Here is a 19,025-nt window from a genome sequence, read left to right as displayed (position 1 = left end):
TCTATCTATCTATCTATCTATCTATCTATCTATCCATCCATCCATCCATCCATCCATCCACCCACCCATCTATCTATCTATCTATCTATCTACAAACATTGTATTACATTATTTTAATAGTATGATCTTATACTAATCATAATTGTACCAAAGGTTATTTTTTATAGCACATATTACCACCAGTGCTTTACAACAAACACATGAAACACAACAACAAAATACATATAATGCTTGAATAAGTAATAAACTAAACTATATGATGAAAAAAATATAATTCAGCGTGACGTTGAAATGATGACATCATCTCCGCGCGCCACATAAAGCAGGCGGTTCCTTTTCCAGCTTCCAGCACGTTGATGTTTATATGTTAGCTTCTTAGCTTAGCTGCTGCACACGTTTCATCTTCAGTATCTTAATTAACATTTGACTAAAATCAGAAATGTCTGTCACCGAGATGTTCAGTCACATCCAGGGCTTCCTGAGCGCCGACCAGGACATCAGAGAGGTAACAATATTAATGAATATATTAATATATATTCCGCAGCTAGCTATCGGCTAACCGGAATCCTGTCAACACAATGAATACACATTCAGGTTCATAGGAGTACATGATATGTATATAAATCATATTATCACAAACTCGTTTCTATTTATTTCATTTGAGCAGAGGTGTTAAGTAACTAACTAGATTTACTCAAGTAATTTTGATCAAAATACACAATGCTTATCTGTTTATTAGTCTTATGTGTTCTATGTCCTATATATATATATANCACCCACCCACCTACCTACCTACCTATCTATCTATATATCTATCTACAAACATTGTATTACATTATTTTACAATTATGATTAGTATAAGATCATACTATTAAAATAATGTAATACAATGTTTGTAGATAGATATATAGATAGATAGGTAGGTAGGTAGGTGGGTGGGTGGGTGGATGGATGGATAGATAGATAGATAGATAGATAGATAGATGGATAGACAGACAGACAGACAGACAGAAGACAGGATAGATAGATAGATAGATAGATAGATAGATAGATAGATAGATAGATAGATAGATAGATAGATAGATAGATAGATAGGTAGATAGATAGATGGATAGATAGATAGATAGATAGATAGATAGATAGATAGATAGATAGATAGATAGATAGATAGATAGGCCGATGACTGGGAAACCATGGTTCTTATTTACAAGGCAGGTATGTGTTGACTTGATGAACAGAAACAGGATGTGATGACTCTTCTTGCTCTGTCTGGTTTTAACCTATGGTTTTAACAGAGATGCTGCATTACCTCCTCCCTCCTGCTGATGGAGCCAGAGCATCTCTCTTCCTCATGTTGCCTTCAGGTGCTGCTGGAAAAACTACAGCTGTTCTCTTTAGATTCAGATTCAACGGTTTGATTCTCATATGCACATAAGCTAAAGTGTAAAAATGGCAATGAAATTCTTCTGACCTGATGACATTGTCTCCAACAATGCAACATATATAATAAAATACAAAATAAAAAGTAGTGCAAAAAGTCTATATACATGTCAATAGAATATAGGATATGTACATACATCCATATACATCCTTGATAATAATTGACAACACAAATATTATAACACTTTATGCTTTTTAGAAGATTGTTTTATTTGTTTGTTCACTAATTACCATTTATTTACAACTTAAGGAAACAAGTTGTATTCTTACTGGACTCTAGGCTCATCTAAACGTCTCACAAAGGGATGCATTTCTGACATAAAAATACATTCAAATAAGTAAATGTACTGACATTAATTAAAATACTCAAAGTATGTCACTACATTATGTTTTATTTACAAGATAAGTCAAACATGTGACTTATTGTGACTATAGTGGAATAGTAGTTAATTAACTTTATTGAATAATATATTCATCTTGATCCTTATTCGGCATCTTTTCATACATTTAATAAGACTAAGAAAAGACGACCTTGGTTTTTGAATACCACTCTTAAAAATGTTTTGATTTTAAAACCTTTGAATTTTCAAACAATTATTATTTATGTATTTATTTAAATTATTGTTTTCCTGTGTATTTTTTTATACTTTTTGATTTTTTTTTATCATTGTTTCATAAGACCGTACCCTTGCGTTGTTTCGTCCTTTATTGTTTTATTGACACGATTTGATTTAAAATATATATAATATAATATTCTCTTTTTCTGGCCGCCTTGAAGACTAGCGACCACTTTGTGTTGAATCCATTATTATATAATTTCCTATGGTACCTGAAGGCATCACCACAGAGCGCAATTGACGCAGAGAGAGCAGTCAGCCTCCTGTTGCTCAGACTAGTTCACCAGACTGATCTCTGCAAGACAGGAGCAACAAACCGGAACATTCAGACTTTTTCTCTCTCATTGAAGTCTCTTATCCAAACCATAGTGTGTTTTTAAATGCTACTTTTGTATTCGTCACTTCGGGACTTTGAAACAATGCTGCTAAATGTTTGAGATGGAGAAAACCTCAGCAGAAGATGACTGCGTGGATTCAGGAGCCGAGACTGCAGGGTGAGAGAAGCAGAAAACATGTGATTTAATGATATATTCATCATTCAGATGTTCTTATATTTATTGGAGTACAGGTAAACATTGTTGACATGGTAATACAACTTTTACTATAGAAAACCAGACAAAAAAGATCATTCCAAGTATTTTTAGTTGTAAAAAATGTCTGAAAGCATGTTTTTATTTAGACAGTGTCTTCATGTTATCAGCCGACCTAAAGCAAACATGTGTTAACAATGAGAAATTCAACTATTAAGAGCTTATTCTTGTCAAATAAGCGATAAAACTTTAAATTAGCCCTTTTTTAAATGGAGTTTGGTTTGGTGCTACCCAACTCATAATAAAGTTATGTGTGTATTTAATATACGTTATACACGTTCATTATGCATTTGTATCACAGTAAGACTTGTTTATTGATATGATTTGTATCCTTATGAGTATAATTATTACTTTAAATGCTGATTATCCTGGATTGCACCCTCGAGCTGTGCCAATACTTTATGTAAAGTCTAATGAGGGCATATGGAGGAGGTGTGATCCTAACTCTTTTGTGGAAAGTTCAGTCTTAGTCAGCAAATCAGTTGTTGTTAAAGTACAGGCTAAGATGGAGCTTAATGGAAGAATGTTTTGACAACAGAGTTAATTTATTGTCCCCTTTGTTTACAGCTATTAGACAAAGATGTGCTTCTCATGCGGTATGTCAAATATGATGGATGAAGTGTTGTGGTAGTTGAGGGTGTGTGTGTGTGTGTGTGTTTTAGTGCCAAACCCTAGATGACCTTTAACCTCTTTAAAGACATCATCAAAAACTACTGACTTACATTTTTATTAACAAGAGTATATAATATTCAAGTATGAGTTTTCTACAGTCACTAAATGTATTGCAAATGACTTCAAACATTCGGTAAAGTGTGTTTCTTGGATGAATGTAAACGCAAAATAAAGTCAAGCAGCAAGGCAGACATGTATATATGAGGTTTAAGCATATAGAAAATAAACCTTTTGAATTGTAATACAGCAACTTCATTAAAGTACATGACAGAGACATTATACAGCAACAGAATACCAGGCCTAATGTTCTCCTTACTCTTCTATTGAAAGTTATTAAGGTGGGAAACGTAGTCCATCCGAACATCAATGAGTCCCCTGCAATTACATTAGCTGTGAACTGGAACCAACAGCATCATGTGTGAGAGAGAGAGCCCGTGTTTCATGGGAACTCAGCAGCAGAGACCTCGGTGTGAAGCATGATGTGAGAGGGAAAAGCATGGCTGATAACCCGAGAGCCAACGCCTCCATCAGGTCACTTCCTCCCCCACTGGCTCCACTTCCTGTTCACCTCCATTTTCACTCTCTCTACCATCAGCTCTTCCAACAATCACAATTAGACTCTATAGGCCTTTTATACTTTAAAGAGGCCCTATTATGCTTTTTGGTGTTATCCCTTTCCTGTATGTGTTAGTGCATGTAAATGGTCTGCAAAGGCTAAAATCCCAAAGTTCCCTCCTCAAACGCCTCCATTGGACTCCTTTCTACTTCCTGAACATAGTAACATAATATAACTCTTGCACTTCTATTGGCTAGCGCTCCAACACATTGTACATGATAGGCTAAGGGGCGGGACATCTTTAAGCGGCTGACCAATCACAACAGAGTTATTTTTCGAAGTTTCATGGAAATTCGGCCAGTAGTTTTTCCATAATCCAGACAAACGAACGGACAGGTAAACAGAAACAAAGTATTAGCTACAGGTAATGAAGATTGAAGCCTGCCTCATACATAAAATGGCAACTGTTATCATGTTCAACATTACATATAACCAGTGGCGAACCGTGTCTATCACAACTGGACCTTCTGTAGACACACACACCCCCCGCCGCTGCCGCCCCTCCCCTCCGCGGCATTATAATGTCCGTCTTTTCACTGAATTGTCGTCTTGAAAACGGTACTTACAACAATTCTGCAACAACTTCATCTTCACCTGATGCCAGGGTTGCCAACTTTGGGTACCTGGCTGGAGTGAGATTTTAATATCATGGGTTTAATTACACATATGCGCACTAAATGACTGCTATCGTGTCAGTAAAGGGACATTATTATATATATAGGATATATACAATATATACAAATACACAATATTGGACAGACTATAAAGGGCACAAAGTTTCATTCACTAATGAAAGTCAAACACATGTTTGTTTCCACTGTTTTATTGTGTGCCTGTCGCGATAAGCCATTAATTGACTTATCGTATGATAAATAAAAATGAACTCGATAAATTGCCATTTACATGAGGATGTGACTAGCAGTTTGAAAGGATGTACTTGAATTATTATTATTATTATGATTATTATTATTATTATATATTGTCTTTATGTCAGTGGTCTAAAATGGTCATACAACGGTGCCGACAGTATCATCGTTTGTCGCAATAATTTCCGGGAAAATAGCCTATCCAACAAAATGTCGTGAGAGGCCACATGAAACACACACACAGACCAATCTGCAGACTTACTCCAAACTGCCAAATATATTAATTAACACACTCACTCTCATATACTCTTTGACTCTATTTTGGCCTAGTAGAACAATAAGTAGCAGACTTTTACTTATCATTTCTACTGGATCTTAGATCTGCGCATGAGCAATATGGGTCGGGGATTGACCAACCGGCTCCCACTGCTCTGCTGTCTGTTAACGTTGTTAAGAGTGGTGGGGGCGGATCGACAGCTTGAGAAGCTGTCAACTCAACATTGTAAATAACCAACCAAAAACGATCGCCGGTTCATCTTGTTTTTGGTGTGAGAATAGTTTGGGCAGCGTGAGAGCGTGAGATTGAGAGTGAAAGCGAAAGCGTGTGTCACACGCCAGATGAGAGAGAGTTGGCAGCCCTGCTGTTCACTTGTCATTTCAACGTTAAAAACAATAAAACGGCATTAATTGCTTCGTCGCATTCATTTATACATTTTAAGAATGGCGTTTATCTTTTTTGAGAATGAGTTCTTATTTGATTTTATTTATTGGAGTCTACAACAGATGATACAAATGTTTGTGTCAGTAAATGTGTACTAACAGAGGCGGGGGTGTTTGTGAAAATAACGGGGACAGAGCTGCTGTCAGACGATCAGCTGTGCGGCGTCATCACAAACGGACGTCACTTCACGTGACGCTCCGGAGGAAAGGANGCACTTATATACTAATAAAGGGCTGGCTTATCTAAAGCCAGTTGAGTAGCACTTGAAATGTTTGGCTCTATGAAACCTGATGTACTTATATGATTCTGTTTTCTTCAAGGTTGTATCTTCCTGGTCTAATGCACTTATTGTAAGTCGCTTTGGATAAAAGCGTCACCTAAATGTAATGTAATATTGATTAGAGTGCACAATATAAATAAAATAATTGAGAGAAGAAAAAGAGATATATTATCTATCAAAACCCAGTTAGATTAACATTCATTGGATTGCACACTTTGTCTCTTTGTTTGGATATGTAGCACATTAACATTTGAATAGCACTTAATGACTGACTGAATGGAAATGACAATAAATGAAAATGTAAAACGAAAAAAGTGATCATGAAAATGTTTCCAAAAAATGAATAAAAAGATTCTTGACCACTTTGTTGTTCAGTATATCACATATTTGTAACTAAATGATACATTAATTGAAACAAAACACGGTATAAACTGAGGAGTGAGGTTCATGTATTTTCTTCACTCCGCTGGGAAACTGCTCTCATGTCAAGAAGCATCAGATCAGTGCATGCGCTGCATCGTCCAATCAGTGAGCGATACACAGTAACGGGGCGGGGCGAGTGTCTGAGGATTTAATCGAAGGGTGGTCTGGTGGTTCCTCGATTATAGCTCCTCCATTATCGCTCCTCGCTCCTCGCTTCTTGGGACGCTACTCAAGATGGCGCAGACAAATCAACTTCCGGTGAGACCGAGACTGAGGAGCGAGGAATTGAAAAATAAGAAAAGTGAGAAAGGTCCTCTGTATCGCTCACTGATTGGACGATGCAGTGCATGCACTGATCTCATGCTTCTTGACATGAGAGCAGTTTCCCAGCGGAGTGAAGAAAATACATGAACCTCACGNCATCACTTTGAAACGTGTATTACAATTGACCTTTCGCAAAGCCACGCCCCCCACAGGGAGCCGCGCACGTGATCGAATATGATTGGACAACGGGCATTTAGGGGCGTGGCTTTGCGAAAGGTCAATTGTAATACACGTTTCAAAGTGATGCCGAAGTAACTACATACTGATAACGGTTAGTAAAAACCATGAATTAACGCTTTGACAAGTCTACAGACAAGACGGCAGGCGAAAGGCTTTTAAAATACGTGTTTTCTGAATGGAATCGGATCCATTAGGCTAAACTAACCTTTAGCTGCTCCGTACACACTCACAACAACGTCATACAGACATAAATAAAGCAGCGACTGTATTCGCCATGACATAGACAGTCTGTGGTTTGTACATGTTTAACTTTTGTCCAGTTTCTGAACAGATATGAGGAGCTGTGAGCTCTGAGTTTTTGCTAACTGCTAATGTGTTGGGACATATTGCGCTGTCGGGTGTTGACCAATCACGAAGCGTCATTTCTTGACTGGCAGCAAAAACAACCAATCACAGCAGTGCTTCTCTGGCTGGCTCTGTCCAATCCTTTATATATACAGTCTATGGTCCAATCACAAACAAGAAGTGTTCTCCCTAAAGGAATACCCTTTCCGTCCAATGTGAAATGCTGTAGTGTTTCCTGAAATGCTGTTGTGTTTTCTGAAATGCTGCGGCGTTTTGTGAAATGCTGTAGTGTTTTCGGAAATGCTGTTGTGTTTTCTGAAATGCTGTGGCGTTTTGTGAAAGGCTGTGGCGTTTTCTGAAATGCTGTGGCGTTTTGTCAAATGCTGTGGCGTTTTCTGAAAGGCTGTTGTGTTTTGTGAAATGCTGCGGCGTTTTCTGAAATGCTGTGGCGTTTTGTGAAATGCTGTGGTGTTTTGATGAAATGCTGTGGTGTCTTGCACTTCAGGGCCACCGTATATATATGATTTATTTTTATTTTTATAAATGCAGCAGAAACTGCTGAAAGTGCAAGTACCTCCATTCTTCTCTTAAAGGTAGGGTAGGTAATTCACTTCAGAAACACTTTTTGTTATATTCCATTTAATGCTCTTAACATCCCGATAGGAGCAATGAATAAATTAAATGCTTTGACAATAAGTAAATATTTCATCTGTGGAAGCCGTGGCTAAGAAGCTGCTGTTCCTCTTTTTCCCAGCAGAGGGAAACCTTGGCCCCTTTACCTCTTCATGCCCTCAGACAATAAAAACAAGGCGAAGCCCACACAGGCGGACGGCAGCATCTCAGCGAGCATCCGAAGCTAAATGTGTGAGGAGTGACCCGCTGCTGCTTCCTGGAGAAGGAGTATGGATACATGGCCGCCAAGCTGGGACTAGAGATGTAGGAGCCAGGATGCCGGCCAGATTCATCTCTCGTGTGCTCCTCTTCGTCTCGATCTGCGCGGCCAAATCTCTTCCAGATCAGGGAGCATTTGGTAAGCTCGCTTTATAGGGGATGCAGCACAATGAGGAGATGGGAGTGGTTGCTTTTTTATGGCTTTTGTCGACAAAGCTGCGTTTTTTTTGCACCGATGCACCCCCTTATCGTGCACCCTGAAAGGGGATGGTCGCAGGGGTTGCTTTTGAGGTTGCATCATGTTAGTTTGATGGTGTGGGTTTATTAAAATATGAGGTAATATTACACAGAGGGCCACATGAGAGTATGTGCTCTAATACTGTTCAGATGTGTGTATAAAGGCCTTAAATATAGTCTGCTGTAATGTCAGGCCTCACCTGCTGGAACCCAGGCCTGTGTGTTATTTTCTGCTTTGCACAGCATTGACAGGATGTTTATCTGTGTGTGTCACTAAAACACAGGACACCATTATGAATTCATAAAAGCCCAAAATGCATTTGCATAACTAAACATATGAATGTCGATGCACCAGTGATTGTATTTTGGTGATTTATTTTGAAGGACATTATGTAATTTGCATTGCATTATTTATGCTTCAAGCTATTTTGAACCGCATGGATGGACACATACAGTACGCTGGATTGTAACTAAGTACATTTACTCTACTTTATACTTTTACTCTACTACATTTCGTAGGGAAATAATACACGTTTCACTCCACTTTATTTATCTATAGGCTAGTAGAGTGACATTGTATGTACGAAACATATTATCAAGCAGTACAATATTATGCATATTTATGTAACCAACCAACAGAATACAAAGAAGGATTAATATTGTATTTACACACAACACTAGTAAGTAATACATATTGCAATAAAAGCCAACAGACAGAAAGGGTCTGTATTTTATAGTTAGTGCAATACTTTTACTTTGAATACCTTCAATGTAGGCTACTGTACTTGTACTTGTAATGGAGTATTTGTACTTCATAGGCCGCTTTATACAGTTCACAGTTACCAAATCTTATCGGTTTTACAAAAAAGACTTGGTCACTTTTTAAAAGGTGTTGCTTTGTTGAAGATTAAACTACAAAATGTATATTAACTTCTAAAATTAGCTCAATATGCTAGCTACAATGTTAGCAAACTGCTAACACATTATCCATTTTACAGTAGGCCTATAACACATTACAGCTAAGGTATTTGTTAACTAAACAGAGCCATATTAGAACCTATAAATTGGGATCTTCCAGTCCTTTGTTTGTCTGTTGGGGCCTATTTTTGAGTAAATTGGAATAGATTTGGCTCCCCAGCCGCTGTGCCACTGATTACATTGTGAATGAATTGATACCTCAGAGGTGTTTGTTTGGAACAGCTCAGCACATCTCTCCTTAGCGGCTCCAACAATTCACAAGATGTTGTGAAGCAATTATCGTCTGAAGAAATGTACAGTTCTGCTCAGCAGCAGCTGTTAATTACCAGACAGAAAATAAATCGGCAACTATTCAGAAAATTCATTATTTATTTAAGATTCACTGCTTCCAGTGGTCTTTCTATAACAGTACATCAATGAATTAACAAAAGAATCTGCACTTTTCTTCATTAGCTGGACTCCTGTGCTTTTACGTTTACAGTTTGGAGATGCCTGTGTAGAAAAGATGCAGTATCCGTTGATTATATTTTAAAGAAAAGGATAAAACCTTAAAGCTAAACGTCTAAATTAAAGGTCTGCAAAAATTAATGATCAACAAAAGAAACAAAATCTACTATTTTGAAAGCAATTAGTCTTAAAGTTTAAAGTAAATTGATCATGCAAACATTTCAGAAAAATGCTTTTTAAAGTCTCCTAAATATGGACATGTTCTGCTTTTCTCTGAATAGTGAATATTTTTGGGGTTTTGGACTGACAAAACAGGACATTTAAAGACATCACCTGTAACTTTGATAAACTAGGATGCACATTTTTCAAAATGTGTTTGTTCAGCCCTTAATTTCTTCAAAATATTAGTTTCTTAAACCTGCCTTTGAAAAAATAGTATAAGTTATAATGATTCACCCCTACATTACAAGTGTTAACACTCCACTAAATCTCAGTTGATTTTCTATTCAAGTATCTGAGTGGGTGAAAATTCCCAGACTCTTGAAGTGACACTGTTACTCTCAGTGTTTGTGTCAATGGAGCTGCTTCAAGCCCAGATTGAAGAAATCCTCTGGACACACACACAAGGGACCTTTTTATTGAACCAATTATGGTAATAGTTGAGCCTTACCTCATGCACAATGGATAAAGACACACACACACACACACACACACACACACACACACACACACACACACACACACACACACACTGTACATACATACATGCTGTTTATGATGTGAATGCAGCCAGTAGTGAGACTGAGGGAGTTTGGCATGGAGGGGTTTGTCACCAGAGGCCTGGGGGGGGTTTAGAAAACGACAGCTCTTAGCACAGCATTTATCCATGGAAACCTCCCCCAGCATGACCCACATCCCCGCTGTCCAAGGGTCGAGATGAAAAACAAAATGTACTGGGGCTGAAAAAACACGGGAGGAGCCGTCACATGATGGATATGTGATGGCTGCGTCTGTAATGACTACAACTATCCAAATCAAAATCCATCCCTGCTGGGAATGATGAGTTTGCACCAGAGGTTTATGAGGTTTAGATACTGACTGGTGTGAAAGTCCTCGGAAAACCACAGGAAGTTAGTTCTTGTAGTTTTTAATCCTTAGCGCCGGATTATCGTATCAGAATTGGTACTCAAAATAGTCATAACTCAGTTAAATCTAAATGCAAATATGTGAAATATATATTTTTTAATTCAGCAAGACTTTCAGATATCATCATCTCCTATGTGCATTTTGACTAGACATCTTTAAATGTGCTTAGAAATCACAAAATGGATGAATTACGCTCTCTCTTACTGCAGAACTTGCCTGACAAAAATGTAGTTTTTAAGTTTAACACGGCATTAAAGTAATTCAGGGATAGTTGTCTGTACATTCATGGGTACATTGCAAACTGGGGCTGCTCCTTATTCTATCTTTGAATATTTTAATTTTCTCTACTAAATATTGCCAAAAAGGGGGATTCGAGGGACACACACGTCTTAGTTTGGGTGGGGGGGAGGTCACCGTGTCTGTTCAGCTGCTGGTCGTTTCATGCCAAATTCCCTACAGTTTGAAGGTCATTTTAGGCGGTTCACATCATCGCACTGCTGCATAATGATGTTGTCCTTGTAAGACGGCCAAGGTGACTTAAATCATTGAGCCAAACCCAGGTGTAATAACTGCTTTAATACTGCAGTGGAATATGAGTACACTGATTATTTTTCTGCACACTTTTGTTTGAATTATGGGCTAGTGCATAGGAGCAATATACGTCAAAGAGCAAAATATGTGGAAGTATAATTTTAAGTATTATGGTGAAACATTGATGGCCTACAAATTGTTAATGCGTCAAAAATAACGTCACAATGATCATATTATTCATCTTTCAATTATAATAAGAATAATAATGCAGACATTATCAATCCCTCCAATTTCATGAATCATAAATATTGCAATATCTCTGAAAATAATTGCAATTCTTTTTTCTTTGTTTTTCAAATCATGCAGCCGTAATTGTGAAAAAACAATTTCCCTCTGAAGAGATATTTAGCGTGTTATTTCACGTACTGAAAAATGTTTAATATCAGATAATAATGAAGTTATTCATAAGGCAAAATGGCAATGTTCACTGATTCCATCTTGCATATTTAAAAATATGCAGTTACGTTTTATTGCAAGGTTTCCTAATGAAGTTATCATAACATTTCCTGTCTATCACTAATCCTTTGAATCTGTCTCGATGTTCTTCCAGAGGTGCAAATAAAAGTCCAGGTGTTCGACAACAGCGACCTGTCACCGTTGGCGGGCGCTCAGGTGGAAGTGCACGGAAACCAGACCGTCTTGGCGTCGAGCCGGGCAGGCAGCGATGGCGTCCTGAGAGTCAACTTCCTGTACCGTACGGGCTCATGGGTCATCATCACAGCCTCCAAACAAGACTACGTCACCAACTCCGTGCCCTGGCACTCCAGCCGTATCCCCCGTAAGTCTCCGAGGAAGAAACCCAGTTAGCTTTATTAAGCATGAAGAGCACTTTCGCCGCCTCTTGTTTTACAGCCTGATGAATATCTGTGAAATCTGCCTCACAGCAATTATCTCAATGACTGTCTGTGCAGCTATTTTCTCTCATTCCACCGATCTGGACAGCTTTAAGAGTCTTACATGGAAATAGTTTGCTCAAAAAAAGTCTTAGAAGAACCTGTTGTGTTTTTCTTTTAAATGTGCATGCTTTTCTTACATTTATAATAACACCTCTAATCAAAAGTGAGATTGTATTGCTAAAGGAGGCTGTGGTTAATCAATTTCTTGTGGAGTTTCAGTGAGAACTATTAGACCTGAAGCAATCACTGTTGCTAGTTTTTCAACATATAACAGTTTATTTAGCAATAAATTATGAACTAATAATTGTATCTTATGAGGGTCCAGGTCATATTAATTATATCAGGAATTATCTTCATATATTACTGGAAAGTACTATCAAAAACAATGAAATATATTTTTGTATATTCCTTTTTAATAATTTATTTTAACTATTGTTTTCCCCTTTCCATTTTAATGTTATCTATTTCGAAATTAATTTATATTATCGTGTGAGGGTTGTTTAATGAAGAATGATTTGCACTTCTTTATTTGTCAATAAAATGTGTCTCCCTTTTTTCAAGGAAAATCATTCAAAAATGTAAATAAAAAAACACTGTTAATATCTAAACCATATCTTTCTGATATCCTGATACCTTAAAGAGTAACACAAGTAATATATTACGTTAAGTTACAACTGTTCAAGTTCCATTTTGTTGTTGCACCTGGAAATCTGCTGTGTTCATCTTTTTCTTTCCCTTTTTTAGTGTATGCATCAGTCAGCCTGTACCTCCTGGTCCAGAGGCCAGGAACACTCATCCTGTACGATGACGTCCTGCAGGTGCTGTCTGGGTCCCCAGGTAAAGAAAATAACACATTTATCTCCAAAAACCCGCAATAAATTAGAAATGAAGTTGTTAATGAGCGCTCATCCTGTCATACCTTGAAATTATAAATCATTGTTAGCCTTCTCCAAGGATTCAAATCAATCAAAACAGACTATTTTATAAAATTTAGACCTTTTGGGTAACATTTGTCCTATTTTGGGGTCTAGAGAAAGTGAGTTTCACACGTCAACCGTTACCCTGTCAACACATCTTAAATTAGTCTTGTCTCCTGCAGAGAGTGAAGACAGATTCACACCCCTCTTCTCTCCAATGTGTCTACTCGGGCCTCCATAGATTTTACTGCTTCACATTATCATTATCATAACCCTGTGCCATTTGTGCTGCTATCACCATAGCAACAGCTGTAGCAGAATGCTTTTTTCTAACAGTTTTTACAAATAAGCTCAGTCACATCCACCTATTAATTAAAAAAGCCAAGCAGCTACTTTGATAGAAAGACTGAGGTGTAATGATGGACCATCTTCTCATTGAATGTGTCTGTAATAACGACAAAACAAAGAACTTATTTTATGCAACACTTTAGGTCTTTCGGGGCGTGACGACAAATTCTTTGTGTGTTTTTTACATCTGTGAATTTGCATGATAAACCTAGTTTATTACCAGATCAACGTACATAGAAGTTAAAGGGTCTTAAACTAATTGTCTTCAGTAATTGTAATGTTATCTTAAAAGTATCCTTGTATCTTGTCTTAATATTTGTCCTTGTTGATGTTACAAATGGAGCTGCTGTGATATAAGAAACATTTCCAACTTTACCTGAAAACAAAGTATTATTGTATCGTATAGTATTGCATCAGATTGTATCGCAACTTATCGTATTGTATCAAATGTTACCGTAATACAATGTACCATATTCCACGTATTGTACCGTATCATATCGCATTGTGTCGTATTACACCGCATCATATCGTATTGTATCGCTCTACATTGTACCGTTTCGTATCGTATTGTTTCGCATCGTATCTGTCAATCCCTAAAAAACGGTATATTTACACCTTATGATGAGCTGGTTGCAGAGTTTACTCACTGATGTGTTTCTCTGCAGGAGGTCGTAACCAGCCTCTGGTGCAGCTCCAGAGGAAGTCCCTCCAGCTGCCGTCAGACTCCAACTACACCGCTCTGTCTGCTACGCTGACCACGGCCAGGACTCAGTATGAGATCGGGGGCTTCCCCTTTCTGCTGGGCCAAGAGACCAACAGCTCAGGTAGGAGAATAATCAGCCTGGTGTCCTTAAATTGCCTTCCCTTCACATGAAACATGTTTTAAGGGGAACCTGTATTTTTAAATATTTTTATGATTTATGGGCCTCAAAAGACCTGTACCATCATGTTTTTCTTACACAAAAGTTTACAGATAAAAGAAGAATTAAAACTGATATTGTTAAATGTGTCTCTTCAGGTGCAGAAACTGGATGGACAGACTTGACGGCTTTGGCCTTGGTCAGCATTCACCTCTTTGACAAAGATGGCCGTGAGATCCAGGTCTTAGATCCGATCCACGTCTCGGTGCCGCTGCCGTCCGACACCCGCAACAGGATGGCCACCAGCGTGCCTGCTTGGCTGTATCAGCCTAAGACAGGTAATGGAGGCACACAAATTGTATTTTCCTGTTTTTCATTTTACATTTTTTCTTGTGAATGATAATAACAGTGATGATTATTTACATTCCTGCAGGATTGTGGATTCGGAGCGGGACGGGTTACATCAAAAAGGACGGCCAACAGTTTGTGTGGAACGTGGTGGTTCCTCAGATGGGATACTGGTTAGCCGCCTTCCCTTCATCTTCAGGTACTGTAACCCATCTACAGCCTCCACTCTACTGTTTGTGCTGCTTTCATCTTTAGTGTAGCTGCTTTGCCAGCAGAAGTTGCTGTATGTCTCTTGGGATGATAGGAAAAAGGGAACTCAGACTGTAATGTCTATAACAACATATTCAAATCGGTACAGGGAGATTGTATGGGGTGTTATTCTCCTCCTATAGAGCTCTGTTTGAGAGAAGCATTACATATAGAACATTTTGTCCCTGGAAGAAGTTCAATCCCATAACAATAAAAACCTCCCACTTAAAATGATGAGGCTGGTGATATTCTACTACATGTACTGTGTCTTCTAGTAATGTTTGTGTTTAAAGCCATAGGGCTACACTTTTGTCCAAAAAACGATTAAAATCACGTCAATGAGTCACACTGTTGCTTCATTACCATAAACACACAGTAGTTTATTGTGGCCGTGCTGGAATAAATAGTCTGTTTTTGCTTAAAAAGGTTACTATCTGAGTAAAATTACCAGGAAGTATCACATTTTCAGCTACAATTGAGTTGGATAAATGCGAAGGATGATACTTCAATGCTTATTTTCTTATCTCCTTTGGTTGTCCTTTTCTCAATACTGTCCATCTTCTCTACCCTTGCTACAGTACGTCCAATAGTAGTAGGTTTTTTATAGCAACTGTATTTATTACACAAGTTACAGAATCAAACAAAATCACACTTCCTAAGATCGATGTTTTGAATTGATCTATAATTAAAGAAATAACGGGGATGAGGAAGTTACTTGAGTCTTGCAAAATGGTGCGTTCATTTAAATTGTAGGACAGCATTATCTTTGGTGAAGTGTGGTCCAGTATACCTTATACTGGGAGATATCAATGCACCATTTGGCCATCAATACCATCCGCTGTCTCTGTTTAATTGTACATTTAGGATAAATTACACCTCTTAGTAACAAAGCCCTCACATAAATCTTGTTGTCTGCATTGTCATTTATTTTACTTTGACGCACTCCAATGAGGTCACAGGAAAATGGTTTGGAGAAAAATCATACATGTAATGTTTTTTGACTATATGCTGAAGAAAAGAGGGTTCAATGCTTTATTTCTTATTTCTTTAGTATAGGGTTCACTAGATCATACCTTATTAAAAAAAATGAGCTATTTCAATCCCACAATTCCTTGGGGCAGCAACATTTAAAGCAATGTTAAATCATTGAATAATAAGGTTGACTAGTGTAAATGCAGTGAGTTTTAATAAGTTTTCCTTTATATCTTTCCTTGAACTAGTGATTTTAATCAAGGTTGCTAGGAAAATACGTCACATTTTTTAATATTAAATGGCAGCAGTATTGATGAAACACAATGAGTGATTCTTGGATTCATTCTACCTTCAATTGTGTTGCAGGATTGGGTCTGTCTCATCCAGGCTTGAGGGACATCACCACCTACCACACCCTGTTCCTGCTCTCCATCCTGGGCTCGCTGGCCCTGCTGGTGCTCATCCTGCTCTGTGTGCTGCTCTACTACTGCAGGTGTGGGGAGCGTAGGCGCAGGTCTCAGATTTAGGTTTCTATTAATAGCAAAAATCACAGAATTTTGGTGGCGATAATTGATAATAGTGAACCCTGGTAAAATATTAGATCAGACTCTTCTTGTAATCCACATAAGATAACAGGTGTTCCGTTCATTTCTGACCTTCAGTGTCTGTTTACCTTATAGGCGGAAGTGTTTAAAACCTCGTCGCCAGCAAGGGAAACCCCACGCCGCAAATCTAAACGGTGCAAAAAGAGACCAAGGAACATCTACTTCACGCCTAAATCTGATCTGCGGAAGCCATGCTGAGTCCGGCCCCTCAAATGACAAATCTGAGATGTCCCCATCTCGAGACTACCAGAATGCAAGGGATGACTTAACCAAGCATGTTCCAGCTCACATGCTTCGACACGCAAAGGGAAAAAATGCTCTAGGTCCCCAACGAGGTGAAAGCTTCCAAATGAAGGTTACTCGTGCCACAGAGACCAACAACCTGGACAACCCTTTGCTGCATGAAGACTACAACCGGAGCTACAGCCCCATGGAGATCAAGGAGTCTGAATATCACCGACACCACAACGCCAACGACAACCGAGGTTACGCTTCTGATCCCCCATCCCCGCCTCGCTTCCAAGGGTATGTGCCAAACCAGAGTGACAAACCCCCGGAATACTCGGCAGCAGCTGCAGACAGCCTTGCCAGACCCACGTCCCTCAACACCCAACCGGGCCAGATCATTTTCTGCAGCTCCATCGACCAGATGAAGGAGAACATGTACCGGAGCATGGTGCCAACCCTGGTTATCCCTGCACACTACATGCGCCTGCCCTCCGAGTTCTCCAAAGATGGCAAAGACCAGAAGGACCAAGACAAAGATGGTGCCCAGATGGGAGGAGGCCAGCAGCACCATCACCACCACTCCCAGAAACAGCAGCAAGGTGGATCCCAAGGTGACGACTCTGAAGACCCGAGCTGGGCGTCCGACTCCTCCGGTGGACCTGTCACTATCCCGGTGCTCTTCAATGACTCCACCATGGCTCAGATGAATGGAGAGCTGCAGGCTCTGACTGAGAAGAAACTTCTGGAGCTTGGTGTCAAGCAGCACCCAAGGGCGTGGTTCATCTCCCTGGATGGACGCAATAACGCTCATGTGCGCCACTCCTACATCGATGCTGGGAATGACCTCGGTGGTGGTGGCGGCGGCGGCGGTGTTGGTGGATTCTTGGGTGGCCCCAGCAGCGGGCGAGAAAGCAACCTTGAACCACCTTTGGAGTCTCAAGAACGGATGTTAGCAATGAACCGGAAGGGAAAAGACGAGCGCTGGGGGACGGGAGGAAGGAAGGGCCACGGTGTCAGCAGCAGTGGAGGGAAGTGTTACTCCAAGCTGGCGTATCCCGATCACAGCGAGCCCAGCAGCAGCGAGGGACGCCCGGTGTCACCCGAGGAGAACTCCCTCACCCCTCTTCTCGATGAAGGTCCGTCCTCCAGAGGGTCCACCATCCCCAGGAGAGGGCGCAGTCGCGTGAACAGCAGCCGCAGCAGCAACAGTGAGAACCGCCGCGACTCCATGACAAGCCCAGAGGACGACCCCGACGACAAAGAAGAGAACAAGAAGAGCCCCTGGCAGAAGATTGAAGACAGGCCTCTCATGGTGTTCCACCCCAGGAAGTGAGCTGTTTGAGTTTTCTGACACTTTTAACAATCTTTTCTTAAGGGGGAATCTTTCCACAACAAACTTGGAACAAGATGTTTTCACAGAGAGATCACAATAAGCACAACCATGCTTCACTGGTTCATTTAAAGCAGGGGTGGAGAACCTCCGGCCCCCAGGCCGTATAGGGCCTGCGAGACCATTTGGTACGGCCCTCGAGGTAATTTATAAACACACGCAACATTTTTTTTTGCGATTTTGAAGAAATCTAGACCGCAAAATAATTAAACAAGGAGGGCCTGTTTTTCCTGGCCAAGGTCAGGGTCCTTGAACACAACACGAGCCTAACGTGTCATCACGTGGTATATGTCTCGTCTGACCTTTGCGTCTGACACATGCTGATTGCTGACGGAGAGCACCAGAACGTCACTCGGGCACTTCAGAGATTGCAGTACCCACAAGGAGCCGTACACATGCCGCAGTTTTTGCGTGGCTGTGTCTTTAGTTGTAAGCCCAGTGGCGATCTGTTCATCTGCCACACTGATCATACAGTCAATAACTTTGAATTAGAATCTGGTTAGCTAGCTATGCTAACGAATATAAGAAGCTTCTACAACCAGTGAGGTAAAGGCACATCTTGTATATGATCAATTATAGTTATAAAAAAATAAGAGAATAAACTACTATATAAAATACTATATGACAGTAAAAAAAAGTTGTTATTAATAAACAAGAATACAGTTTGAAAGGGGAGTGATTTGTAAAATACCCATAAATAAAAATAAATCTGCTTACAGTTCTGTTTCATATGGGTGTTGAGATGTATCCATAGATCTCTTAATGTTGCTCTCAAAGTGCATCAGATTGATACTTTTAACTTCAACATTTAAAAACAAATCTTCCCGGGGGAGCATGCCCCCCGGACC

At 39.5% G+C, this 19,025-nt stretch overlaps 3 protein-coding genes across 7 annotated transcripts in view; 2 read left to right on the top strand and 1 right to left on the bottom strand.

Moving 5' to 3' along the window:
- LOC104965314 (protein kinase C beta type-like) overlaps nucleotides 1-19,025 on the bottom strand; it is a 469,227-nt gene that overhangs the window by 318,894 nt on the left and 131,308 nt on the right. The gene's annotated exons all lie outside the window — the stretch shown is intronic.
- Nucleotides 1-19,025, top strand: part of lmo3 (LIM domain only 3) — a 224,206-nt gene that overhangs the window by 195,767 nt on the left and 9,414 nt on the right. The gene's annotated exons all lie outside the window — the stretch shown is intronic.
- On the top strand, nucleotides 7,893-18,340 carry fam171a2b (family with sequence similarity 171 member A2b). The gene is made up of 8 exons (XM_010793560.1): nucleotides 7,893-8,104; nucleotides 11,915-12,142; nucleotides 13,005-13,097; nucleotides 14,191-14,349; nucleotides 14,544-14,723; nucleotides 14,819-14,932; nucleotides 16,321-16,447; nucleotides 16,635-18,340. The coding sequence occupies exons 1-8, from the start codon at nucleotides 8,023-8,025 to the stop codon at nucleotides 18,118-18,120; spliced, it is 2,469 nt and encodes an 822-aa protein (XP_010791862.1). The 5' UTR covers nucleotides 7,893-8,022; the 3' UTR covers nucleotides 18,121-18,340.

Source organism: Notothenia coriiceps, unplaced genomic scaffold, assembly GCF_000735185.1.
Source record: "Notothenia coriiceps isolate Sejong01 unplaced genomic scaffold, NC01 NC01_scaffold00037244, whole genome shotgun sequence".
NCBI lineage: Eukaryota > Metazoa > Chordata > Actinopteri > Perciformes > Nototheniidae > Notothenia > Notothenia coriiceps.
Note: the sequence above shows the minus strand (reverse complement) of the source record. Positions and strands in the feature narration are given on the sequence as shown.